We start from the raw sequence: 12,312 nt of genomic DNA, 5'->3' as shown, positions 1-12,312 counted from the left end.
AAGGAAAGTCGTTCTCTCATCCCCCAACACCTAGCTTATTCTGGTGGCGTTTCCTGGTTTTTGAGGCCTCCTCAGGCCTGGATGTGAAGGGTTCTCCTCCGCTCCTGCCTTTGGCGCCCCCGGCAGACTCTGGCTCGGCCCCTGCCCCACCCCTGAGCCACTCTGTGCCCTGGAAATCCTTTGTCCTTTCAAGCGTCTGTGCCCAGTAGCACAGGGACCCATCACAGGTTTGCCCGGAAGGTGGGTGTACCTGTGTTCTTCCGGGCACTTTGGGGGGGAAGGAGAACTCTGCGAGCACTCCTGGGAACAGCAACAGGTTCTAGGAAGGAGCCAGATTTTGTTTAAACCTTGTGATTTCGGGGTCCCACTCATGGGGAGGAAGCCATGTTAGCCGACTGTCCAGAGTCCAGGGGTGTGGGCCTCCCTGAGATGTGTGGGGGCAACCAGCAGGTCCTAACCTGGGCATACACCAGTCTGTTCCTGGCCTCCGGCCTCGCCTTGGCCCTGCCTCTGCAGTCCTCTCTGTCGTCTTGACTCTGCCCTCTTTGCCCTTATACTCTGCCCTCCTCTGATCTTCTCCTTCAGCAACAGCAGCTTTTCGGTCCTCTTTCCTTCAGGCGTTAATCCCACTGTCTAAGCAAGAATACTGGTGTCAAGGTGGGGGCAAAGCCAGCGTGAGGAGCGCCCAGCCTGGGTGGGCGAGGTGGGCCAGGCGCGGCGGGGCGCAGTGGCCAGTCACGAGCTCGCTGACCATGCTGTCCTTCCTTGCAGCCCTGCTGTCCTCCTGGTGCGAGGAGCTCGGCCGCCTGCTGCTGCTCCGACATCAGAAGAGCCGCCAGAGCGACCCCCCCGGGAAACTCCCCATGCAGCCCCCCCTCAACTCCATGAGCTCCATGAAACCCACTCTGTCGCACAGGTGAGTGGGTGTGCACCACCCGGGTGGGGCCGGGTGCTGCTTGGGCGGGTGCTGGACAGCCATCCCTCGGGTCCCCGGGTCTCCTTGGGCACGCCCCCAGGTGAGAGAACTGGGGTGGGGGCCCCTGAATAGTCAGGAGGACAGCACATTTTCTAAAATCCAGGTGTCGTATTTTAAATCCTCATGGGTGAGTGCTATTTGTCCCCCATCAAAACAGAAGTTGAAAGCACCGTCTTATCCAGCCTGACTGCTGGATCCCTTCGGTGGAAAGCTGTCTCTCCTTTAGGTTCTAGACTTTCAGCAGAAAGTTAGCGTCCCTAAACCCAGAGCCTTCCCTCTTTCCTGAGCAGAGTCATAGTCAGGGCTGGAAGGGATTCCGGAAGGTCACTGGGCTGGGGGTCAAGCCCAGGCCACCCAGGCAGGAGTCAAGGGTGGCTGGGCCTTCAACACAGGGGCAGGGCCATGGAAACCCAGCGTCACAGGTGATAACTGGGCTTGTCAGAGGCACCAGGCACTGAGGAACTGGCCAGTCTGCCCTCCACCAACCCCAGAAGGAGCACGTGGTCAGGACCGGCAAGTGTCCTAGTTAATTATCTCTCAGGTCCCTCGCTGAGCAGGGCTCTTCTCTCGGAGCGCTCTGCAGGCTGACCCTGGAACGGCAGGGCCTGCTGTGCTGTCTGCTCTCCCAGCGCGAGTCCTGCTGACCATAGGGAGGGGCATTTGCAGTCGGCGCTCGACACTCATTACGCAGCCTGACCGCGGCACCTGCAGCCTAGAGCGCACTGCAGGAGACCTGGGTCACACCATCAAGGCGCTGCCGGGAAGTCGGGTACTGGCCATGCTCATAAATCGAATTAGAGTCAATTGATTCTTGGAGCCAGAAGGGGCGCTTAGAGCTCCTCGGGTCCAGCACCTGCTCGGGCAGGATGGGGGTTGGTTCCTTGCCTCACTCTGAAGCGCTTTTCACCACCTAGCCCCCCACCCCTACTCAGAGTCACTGCCTCATCGCACCGTCGGTCTGACAGCTCAGACGCTTAGAGCAGCCCCCTTCTGTGGGTGTTTCTGGGGGTGGGAAACTATTGGCCTTTTGTGCCAGGGTAGTTTCTTATGGTGCAGGACTTTGTAGGGCATGTCTTGGTTCCTGTCCACTTAGTTCCTATAGTGACCCCCCAGGCATTTCTAAAGGACTCTCACACATCTAGAGGACAGAGATATCACCTGTGGTTGAGAACCACCACTCTTGAGGCCAAACCCTCCTTCGTCTACCTTCCCCCGCTTGACCCCGGCTGGGCTAGAAGCCACAGGTCTTCTCCGGCTGAATGCTGCCAGCCACTGAGCGCAGGCGGTGCAATCCAAGCCACACACTTTGCATTTACCCTTGTTACCTTTTCGCTCCTTAACTCTCTGTCCTGCCAGAATCATCTAGAGCTGCTGCTGCTGATGGCAGGCCAGCTCCTCTGGAGACCTGCCACAGACCTGCCTGGCCATGACCATAGCCAGCCCTTGGCCAGGTCTTTGCTGAGTTGAGCTGAAAGCGTGAGACTGCCTGGTTTTGGGGTTAAACAGATGAAGGGGGTCTCTGCTCCAGGAGCTGATTCTTGCTGGTTGGAGAAGAAAGACTCGGTGAGACAAAACTGGGAGCTGATAGATCAAGGCAAAGCTAGGGTTTGGTGATAGACAGGTTAGCTTTAGGGTTCTCTAGGAGGAAGGTGGCCAGGCTGAGACAGTCAAGAGACTGCCCAGAGGAGGTGGACCTTGACCTTGAAGGACTTGGATGGCATTCCAGAGTTCGAACTGACTTTTTAGAGAAATGCTGTGACTGAAGAGCCGCTGTCTGGCACCCAGTGCTGTGCTGCCACCCCCGCTTCAGCTTCCCGTGCGTGCCCATGGGGTGCTAGACAGGGCAAAGCAGTGGCCTCTGAGAGAAGGGAGAACTCTGCCTGCGGGTAGACTTGCTAAGTGTTGGTGAATAGCAGCACAGCAAGGCGATGGGCGTTCTGGACAATATCCTTCGCTCCAGTGGCAGAACTGGGAGGGAAACCCCAGAGTTTCCCCAAGAACACACAGCCAGGAAGGGGCAGGGCAGTGAACCACACACAGCGCTCTGCCCTTCACCCTCCTCCCCGCTGGCCATTCAAGACCAGTGACATGGTTTCTAGTCATTAACCCGATCCTGATCCACACCTCGCCCCATGTCCCAATTTATAGTGGGGCAGGTGAGACCAGAAAGAAGTGTCATCTGTTGAACAAGGCCCAACCCACGTCCCTTCAGGCCAGAGCTGTTCCGAGGGCTTTGTGGCCTGTGATTGGAGAGTGGCTGCTCTCTGCCTATAACTTCATGAATTTCCTGCAGGTGGAGAGTCTCTCATTTTTAGAGAAACCCCACTGGGGTGCCTCACCTTCTGAGTCCCTCCTGTAATTTCCCAAATGAGAAGGAAAGGAAGTGGAAGAGAAAGTCAGGTACTGTCACAGGAGGAAACTCTATGCCTGCCCTCCTCCACAGTTGTGTCGGGTGACTTAGAGGGAGGAAGCGCCTGTCTGCCTTTCATTAAGGAAACCTTGGGTGGGGGGGTGAGCTCAGGGACCCTGCATGTTCATGATTCGGTACTTGGAGGTGTGTGGCTGTTTGAAGACGCAGGGGTCTTTGTCTGAGTTCTCTGAGGACAAGCAAACAGGAAAGGGTGAGGGAGCCGAGATGCTCGAAGTCCCGGGCTGTTGGGTGGGGAAGCTGTGACTGTTGTATTTCTGCAGTTCAGGCATCACAGTCACATCCATTACAGGCCATGGAGGTCAGCACTGCAGCATCACTGTGAGTCGGAGCCTGTGCCTCTGACCTCTGGAACCAGCTTCTGAGCATGTCGGCAGTTGGGAGGAACCCTGGGTACCCACATGTCTGGCTCGAGCTCAGTGGTCTGTGGAGCACTGTGGGTTCGTCCCTGTCTGGTCCTGACCACTGAGCTGTCGACGGGCCATCCTTCCACTCTCCAGATGCCCACAGAGCACTGCAGAGAAGGGACCCGGGAAAGGTCAGTCCAGGGCAATCCAAACTTGATGCCTACAAAGATTTCTGCCTTCTCTCATATTTTTAATGAGTAACTCAAAAAGCCATTGTGATTACCACATTGTCCTTATGCAAATCAGTGCCACGAAGGTAATTGAAAGCCTAATAAATCTTGTTTACACTCTTAATTTGATTACAATCAAAGTCCACCAGAGCTGGGGAAGCCTCCAAGACCAAGGGGTGCCACCCAGCCTCTTCCAGGAGAGGGGTTTGCAGCTCCCGGAGGGGAGTCTCCTGGGAGGGGCCTTGGGGCTCCCCTTGGGTCCTGGGCAGGCCCAGGGCTGCTGTCTGTGCAGCAGGTGGGGTACACGCCCTGGAGCCAAGCTGCTGGGCATCTAGTTTCAGCTCTGCTGTCTCCTAGGTGGGTTACTTTGGGCTCTTCTGTAACCTCTCTCTCTGCCTCAGTTTCCTCATGTGTAAAAATGGAACAACCACAGCACAGGACTTAACAACACACTTGTCACCATGCCTGGGCACAGGTCACTCCATGGACTAGTCATTATTCTCTGAACCCTCAGCCAGGTGCCACCAGACTCAAATGTCCTTTTTCACGGCCAGCTAACAAAGAGGAGATCAAGTAAAGCTGACCCCTGGTGCTTGTCTTTCCTTGGTACCATCACACCGCCTTCACTGCTTTCATTTTTAGCCTTTTTTTTTTTTTTGCACAGCCACACCAAAAGCTCAGTTTGTTATAGATCCCCCTCTTACCCCCAGGAAAAAAGAAGCAATGAAAGGGAGGTTGGAGAATCTATAAATCCTGCTCCATCAGTTCCAGATTGCCAAGATGCAAGGATCTTTTCCTTTCCTCCTTCCTCTGGAAAAAATTTAAAACCCTCTAATATGCAGTTAGCTGCACAAGTTCCTCTCTGAGTTTCACCGCAGGGAGGGAAGGAAGCGGTCCCCAGTAATTGTGATGATAGAGAGTGCTGTTAATGGTCCCCCTAAATTAAAGAGGGTGGGAGCTTCAGCTCCTCACTGGCTTGGTGTTTCATTAGTGGTAACGCTACACCCTTGCACAGAGACGGGACCAATATAGCCAGATCAGGGAAATTAATTAGGGTCTGACAATACCCTTAATAGGAATTTGTTATTTCCCCCAAATAAAGTGGCTGTTAGAAGTGCAAGGGAAGAAATAACTCAGCCCTCCCTTTTTCTTCCCTCCATGAATGTCTGTGTAGATACTTTCACAGGAGGTGCCCAAGAACTGACAGTCATAGGTCCCTCTTTACTCATTTTCTCAAATTTAGCAAACATCGGTCAGTGCCCATGGGGCTGGCAAACAGACAGATAAACTGTCTGTAACTGCAGTGTGAAGAGCTCTTCGTAAAGTATATGAAAAAAAAGCGCTGAAGGAACAGAGGAAAATGCCCTTGGTGTTCTGCATTGGAGAGTCACAGAAGGGAACATGCAGGCTGGGCTTCAAAGTATAGATAGGAGTTTGCTAGATAGAGAAAGAAGACAGAGGGACACTGAGGAAAGCCTCAGAGGCTTGGAACACAAGTTCAACAGGCAGGAATGATAATAACACCCCCTCCCATTGATAGCCTATTTGCAAAACTTCTAAGTGCCATCATTGGATCATCAAATAAACATGAGTACTTTCATCCCATTTGAGCTGGAGAAATGGAGAGAAAGGTATAGGTACAGCTGAGCAGAGATTGACTGCGAGGCACTGGGCTTTGTATTTTTTGTTTCATCCTAAAAGAGTATTAGTCCCACTTTACAGATGAGAACATTGAGGCTGACTTAAGTAACATTTCTCAGGTCATAGGAATCATCAGTGGCCAACCATAGTCAAGGTTTGACCTCAAAGAATCTTAAGTTCAGAGCCTAGATAGTTAACCACTGGACTGAGAGGCCTCCCTCTGCCGTTTGAACATTAGCTAAAAAAAGTTTAGTCAGAGCCCTTGAATATTTGCCAATACACTCAGTCCAGGACGAAGCTAGTGATGTGATGTATTAAAGTGTTTTTTCCTGGGACACTGTTTGGGTTTCGTCTGCAGCCAGTCTTTGAAGCATAACTTCATGTCCCCTCTATGCCCTCACTGGATGGCTTCTGAAAGACAACTTCCCAAAGAATTTTTGGGAAGCACTGCCCCTTCTTGGAGCGCTCACGGACTTCTGGATTGCCTTTGTAATGTGTGCTTGCTTGCATCATTGCCATCTTTGTAAAGGGAGTTGCCACCTTACCTGACCCTAAGCTCCCTGTTGTTCACGTGTTAAGTCGTATCTGACTCTTTGCCACCCAATGGACTGCAGCACGCCAGACTTCCCTGTCCTTCACCATCTCCCAGACTTTGCTCAATCTCACATCCATTGAGCTAGTGATGCCATCCAACCATCTCATCCTCTGTTGTCCCCTTCTCCTCCTGCGTTCAGTCTTTCCCGGCATCAGGGTCTTTTCCAATGAATCAGTTCTTTGCATCCGGTGGCCAAAGTATTGAAGCTTCAGCTCCAGCATCAGTCTTTCCAATGAATATTCAGGGTTAATTTCCTTTAGCATTGGCCAGACCCACTGTCAACCTTGTCCTCAATTAGCCCTGTGATACTATGAGCCTCAGATCCTATGAGAGGCATCTGTTGAGCCCACTTCAAGGGATCACATGGGTTCTTGGGTGAAAGTCACTTCACACAGTTCGTTGCATGTAAAAGCCTCTCAGTGAATCATAATAATGATACTAGCAGCCAGTAGTTTCAGGGTGCGGGAGGTGAGCTGGGCTTTGCCTTACCCATGTGAGCTCACTAAATCCTCATGACTGCCTCTGAGAGAGGGGCTGTTCTTGTCCCTGGGCGTGGTGAGGGGTGGCCGCAGTGGACACGGAGGCATCGTGAGAGTGTAGCCACTTCACTAGCTTTCCTCTGTCCCCCTCTCTGGAGGGTAGGGCCTCTCCCTTCCTGAGTGGCAGTAGAGTCACAAGAGCACTGCAGGTGGTCAGCAGTCAGGCTGAATGAGTGAATGCATCCATTCATTCTCAGACATTGCTCTGGGGGCTGGCACAGAGGGGTGGTGTTTCTCTTTGGCACTTTGGTTAGTAGAGGCTTCCTGAGCCCTGCAGGTGTGTGAAGACACCATGCCAGGCACAGGTAGCCGGAGAACTCAGGGCTCCTGGGGCAGAAGGAAAAGGGCAGGGGGGTACTCGGGCCCCAAGCATATGAGGAGCAAGTGGAGCTCAGGTCAGTGGACGTGGTGAGGGCTTCCTGCTAGAGGCGGCCTTTGGAGGAAGAGCCTAAAGATGAGTGACATGTTTCAAGGTAAGGATGGAGCATCCCAGGTCTACATCTGGAGGCCCAGCGGTAAGGGAGTGGCTGCCCTGGGTTGGGAGTTGCTCGGCAGGTAGAACACTGCTGAGGTTGCTAGTGGTTCTGGCATTGGTGCCTCTGCAGGTGGTACAGGTTTGGCTGGATAGGACTGTGGCTTGTGGCCTGAGACCAGGCCATGCTGGATTGGAGGTGTGCAGAGCTGGGCAGGACTACTCAGAGTGGGTTCTTAGATCCGGGGGGCCTCCCTCTGAACTGAGCCCAGCTATGGACAGGAGGAGAGCAGTGGCTCCTGTGGGCGGCCCTGAAATGCCGGGGACCTCTGCCCCACGGGCTGAGCACACATGCTGGTGAAACAGTACTTACGGAGGAGGGACCCAGCCTCAGAGCACCCCCAGGGCCCTTGACCTCCTCTTCATTACCCTGAGCCCCTCCCACTCTGGTTGGACCCAGGAGCCTGGCTTGTCCTTGATGCTGGGGCCCCGGGAGCCGAGCGGGCCTGCTCCCCTCCCCCGACGGCAGTGTCTGAGTCTGGGCAGAGGCGTCGGCAGGGCTGACTGCCACCATGGGCCTGTGGGGGCGAGCGGCTCCCCCGCGCCAGCGGGCGCCGTCTCCCCAGGAGATGAGTCACAGCCGTGTCGGTGCGCCTGCCACTTCTGCTTCTGCAGCAGGTGCAAGTGGGGGCGAGCAAGTCCCCGCGACCACCCCTACATGCCGGTGCCCGTCTCCTCCTCCACGCATGCACCGCATCATGCCAGCGGGGCCCCTCGTGTGCACACGCACATACATGCCCGCCCCCCCCCCCCACACACACACCCTGAGTCTGCATCTGGGCTCTGGGGTGAACCTTCCAGCCAGACGGCGGGATGCCCAGTTTGGGAACCCGGGTTAAGTTTGCTTCTCACTAAGCCTGGGGTGGAGGGGACAAAACAGGAAGGAGCTGGTTTCCGCCCACAAGGCCCACCCACAAGCTACAGGGCAGTTGGGAGCTTGCTCACACGCCTGTATCCCGGTGAGCCGGGGCCTCCCCGCCTGAGGTGATGAGGCAGCAGCTGGTGGCTCATGGGGAGCTCCCAGGGGCCCTGCTTCCTGAGTCTGCTGGGTAAGAAGCTCGGCCACAAGCAGATTCAGCCTAGAGGGCTGGTGGGAGTTTGTGGGGCAGGAATTCTGGGGGGAGAGGACAGACTTCGGCCTGGGCTCTGCTCAGTTTAGTTTAGTCCAGGCACACATAGGGCAAGGGCCCCACAGGAGGGAGGGTGTCCAGGGGTCTCCTCTTTGTTGTTTAAAACCGTAGCCTGCGCGGCCTCCCTGTGAGACTGGAATGGCAGCCCTGGGACTAGGGGCTACCCTGGGGTCCCCAGCGACCTCCTGGGAGGGCAGGGCTGCTTCCAGCCCAGTTGTGCCGAGGAGCAGGCTCTGCTTGTTTTCCTGTTCTTCTCCATCCTGCCCAGGCTCTCCGGGCTCCCAGGCCCCCCGGCAGCACCCCCAGGTGTAGAGAGTGTGAGCTGTCGGTCACCTTTGGCCTGTGCCTCTGGGCCTCACTGTTTCCGCTGACCCACATCACATCTGGGCTGCAGAGGGACTGGTTCCCCGAGGAGGGCTCCTCACCCCCCAGTTCTAGGCCCACAGTTTTCCTCCCAGAAAGCATGAGTAATGCTGAAGTCACTCAGTGTCACTTTCCAGTTAAGAAAGACTTTTTGTTTGCAGTCTCCTCCTGGAGCCACATCATCAGACTTAGGCCACGGAGGCCTGTGTTCAGACTTAACCTGCCTGAGACCAGCGGGCTTCCCAGGTGGTGCTAGTGGTAAAGAACCCACCTATTAACGCAGGAGACATAAGCGGCTGAGTTCGATCCCTGGGTCAGAAAGATTCCCTGGAGGAGGGCATGGCAACCCACAATAGTAATCTTGTCTGGAGAATCCCATGGACAGAGGAGCCTGGAGGGCTATGGCCCATAGGGTCGCAAAAAGTCAAACGCAACTGAAGCAACTTAGCACGCATACCTGAGACTCTCAGAAATGTGTAGATTTACACCATGATCCAGGGTGCATGTGTGCTCATGTATAACATCAGGAAGTCAGCTCAAAGGTGATATTCCTCCTTAGTCTGTGCTCACACTTGATAGCTTTCTATTTTATTCCCTCCATTTTCCCCCTCCTGCTGGTTCAATGTCACAACACACTTCATGTGTCATGACCTGCAGTTTGAAGACCGAATAGAATGGGAGTGGGGGTAGGTGTTGTTCTTACGCCCACTTAACAGATGAGGAGACTGAGTCCAGACAGGCTCGGAAGTTCGCACTGGGGCCCTGAGCCAGGGAGGGGCAGGACTTGTACCCGGGGTACCAAAAGAAACAGGTGAGAGTGAGAGGAAAAGGGAACAGGGGTGGAGTTGCTCTTCCCCAGGAGCTCAGGGCAGCAGCTCCAGTGAGGTGACTTCTGAGCAGAGACAGGAAGGAAGCCAGGGGCTGGCCAGGCAGAGAGGGTGTCCGGGCAAGGGAAGAGCAAGCATGGGCAGTCAGTGACACCGTCCCCCCTTCAGCCTGACCTGACTTGACCAACGTGACCGAGGGCCCTGCCCGGCGAGGAGCAGTACGCAAGGCTCAGACCCCCACTCCCTCAAACCCAGGGCCCCTTTTCCTGGAAGTCTGACCTCCAGGGCCTAAGCTGGCTGCTTTGCTGGGGTTCAGGTGTCTCCAGGCGTGAGTGAGCATGTTGGTCTTCTGCTGACTTCCTGTGATGAAGGTGCAAGTCAGACAGAGGCGTGAGGTGCTTTCCTAGCAAGCCACGCTCCTCCAGAGCCCCCTTCCCCCTCCTGCCCCCGCCGCCTTGCCGACCTCAGCCCGGTCGGAATGCCGTGGGCAGAGGTGGTAGCACAGACGTGGGTGCTCAGTGCTGCTTCTCTTTCTGGGGCTGCTTCTGGGGTTTTCTCTCTGTGAGAGGTGCTAGAAAAGTCAGCGTAGGGCGGGCTCCAGGGGACAGGCTGCCCCAGCCCGGCACTCCTGGGGACTGGGACCCTAGCGGGTCCTGTATGCTATTACCTCGCCGGCTCCTTCTCAAGTTTGTGCCCTGGTTCCCACCCTGGGGTCTGCTGGACCTCACTCTCCATCTGTGCCATGGCAACTAGTAGAAAGCTATTATTGAGCACTTATGATGTGAAGGACTGGGCATGGGGCCTTGCGTCTGATGACTGGGGGCTTCTGGGGAGATGTCATCAAACAAGGTGGGTACTGCTGGGACTAGAGGGGAGACTGGGGAGGTGGGGGTCGGCTCCTGGAGAAGTGAATGCTAAGGTGGTAAGCAGGGTAGGGTGGGATTAGTCAGTGGGGTAAACTGTTCTGCAGTGTGAGTTGGGACTTTGTGAACACTGGAAGCCACTGAAGGTCTTTGATTGTGTCTCAGGTTTCTGAGGGAGATTAACTTGGTGGGATGTGCATGAGAGTTTGGGTGGGAACAAGGGAGGAAGCACAGCAGGAAGGCCAGTACCTGTCATCTGGGAAGAAAAAGCAACTTGACGACCCTCCTTCCAAAGGCCAAGTCAGCTGAGCAGGGTGGCCAACTCACCATGAGGGCTTAGGAGGAGGGAAGAGCCAAGACTCAGACTGGGGCCCTGCTGACCTTTTCTGAGGAGTTCAAGTTAGTTGCTCAGTCGTGTCCAACTCTTGGCGACCCCATGGATTGTAGCCCGCCATCAGATGTAGCTGTCCATCGGATTTCCCAGGCAAAAATACTGGAGTGGGTTGCCATTTCCTCCTCCAGAGAATCTTCCCAACCTAGGGATCAAGCCTGAGTCTCCTGCGTTGCAGGCAGATTCTTTATCACCTGAGCCACCAGGGAAGCTCTTTCTGAGAAGGGATGGGTAGTTTTGAGGGGAAGTTGGTGCCAAGGAACCAGAGCTCTTTCTGGAGAACCTCTTAGAGCAGCTTGTGGTCGAAGGCAGAGCTTAGACTGAGCTGCAGGCCTCTTCTTCCATAGTGTGACCTGTGGACTTGGTCTCATGGGAGACAGCCAGCCGTGGGGGTGGCACCTCCGCAGTGAGGACAGGAGAGCTGGTCTCTGTCACACAGCAGGACACCGTGCCCAGCTCAGGGGATCCAGAACGCAGAACGGCCAGGAGCCGCAGAGCATGGTGGGGTGATGGGGCATGCCTCCCTCTGAGCCTGTGTCTGCAACACCCCTGAGGACCCTCCTCTGTCTCTCTCTGCAGTGATGGGTCATTCCCCTATGACTCTGTCCCTTGGCAGCAGAACACCAACCAGCCTCCCGGCTCCCTCTCCGTGGTCACCACGGTTTGGGGAGTGACCAACACATCCCAGAGCCAGGTAAGAGCCTGTCATCTCTCCCAGCCACAGCCCCTTCCAGGCCCTTCCAGACCATCCATCCTGGTCACGTCGCCATGCTAGCCCTGCTGGCTCTCCCAGGCTCTTCCCCTGCTGGAAAGACCAGCTGTCCGTCACACCCAGCTGTGGACAGGTCCCACCCATCTCTACCCAGGATGGGCCCACACCCGCCCCAGGAGGATGGCGCCTGGCCCTCTGCACTGCCGCAGCCCTAGGGCCTTGCTGGGGCAATGGCTTTCACCTGACAGAGAGCAAAGGGCTCTTTCCTGGCTCACGTTTACTTAGGTTGGATTAACAAGAGAACTTCCTGGAGGTTATTGAGCTCAGGGCCCCAACACCTGGAGTCTTTGACCCTGGATGGCCTGGGTTAGATTTCAGCGAAAGATTGAGCCTAAAACTTGTGACAGACTCCACCCCACATCCCTCGTCTACCCTGCCTTCCGCTCTTGTTCCTTCCTCTTTCCTCCACACCTTCCTTCCCGCCTCCTGGCCACATGAATGGCTCAGGGCCACTTGCCACCCTGGAGAGAACCAGCGCACTTTACCTGCGGTCTTGGGCCACGGGGAGCCCCTTGGCCAGGACCCTGCCACCCTCCAGAGCTAGAGGGCTGGGCTTCCCTTGGCCCTCACAGAGCAGCAGCTCCGGGCCTCCGTGTGGCCTGACCCTTGGGCATCCAGGCTGCGTGGTAGGACGGGAAGACTGAGAAGTCCAGGCCTTTCCCACCTGCAGCCAGGTGC

The 12,312-nt window shown here is 55.7% G+C and overlaps 1 protein-coding gene across 6 annotated transcripts in view; it reads left to right on the top strand.

Moving 5' to 3' along the window:
- The window catches only part of ZMIZ1 (zinc finger MIZ-type containing 1), a 171,653-nt gene that overhangs the window by 134,463 nt on the left and 24,878 nt on the right, over nt 1-12,312 (top strand). For all 6 annotated transcript variants that reach the window (XM_043476403.1, XM_043476404.1, XM_043476405.1 and 3 more), the window contains 2 exons: nt 772-916; nt 11,442-11,556. In XM_043476403.1, coding sequence (XP_043332338.1) covers nt 772-916; nt 11,442-11,556 — 260 coding nt within the window. The remainder of the gene's footprint in view (nt 1-771; nt 917-11,441; nt 11,557-12,312) is intronic.

This window comes from Cervus canadensis, chromosome 8 (assembly GCF_019320065.1).
Source record: "Cervus canadensis isolate Bull #8, Minnesota chromosome 8, ASM1932006v1, whole genome shotgun sequence".
In the NCBI taxonomy this organism is placed as follows: Eukaryota; Metazoa; Chordata; class Mammalia; order Artiodactyla; family Cervidae; genus Cervus; species Cervus canadensis.
The sequence above is the reverse complement of the archived record's forward strand: the minus strand, read 5'-3'. Positions and strand labels throughout refer to the sequence as shown.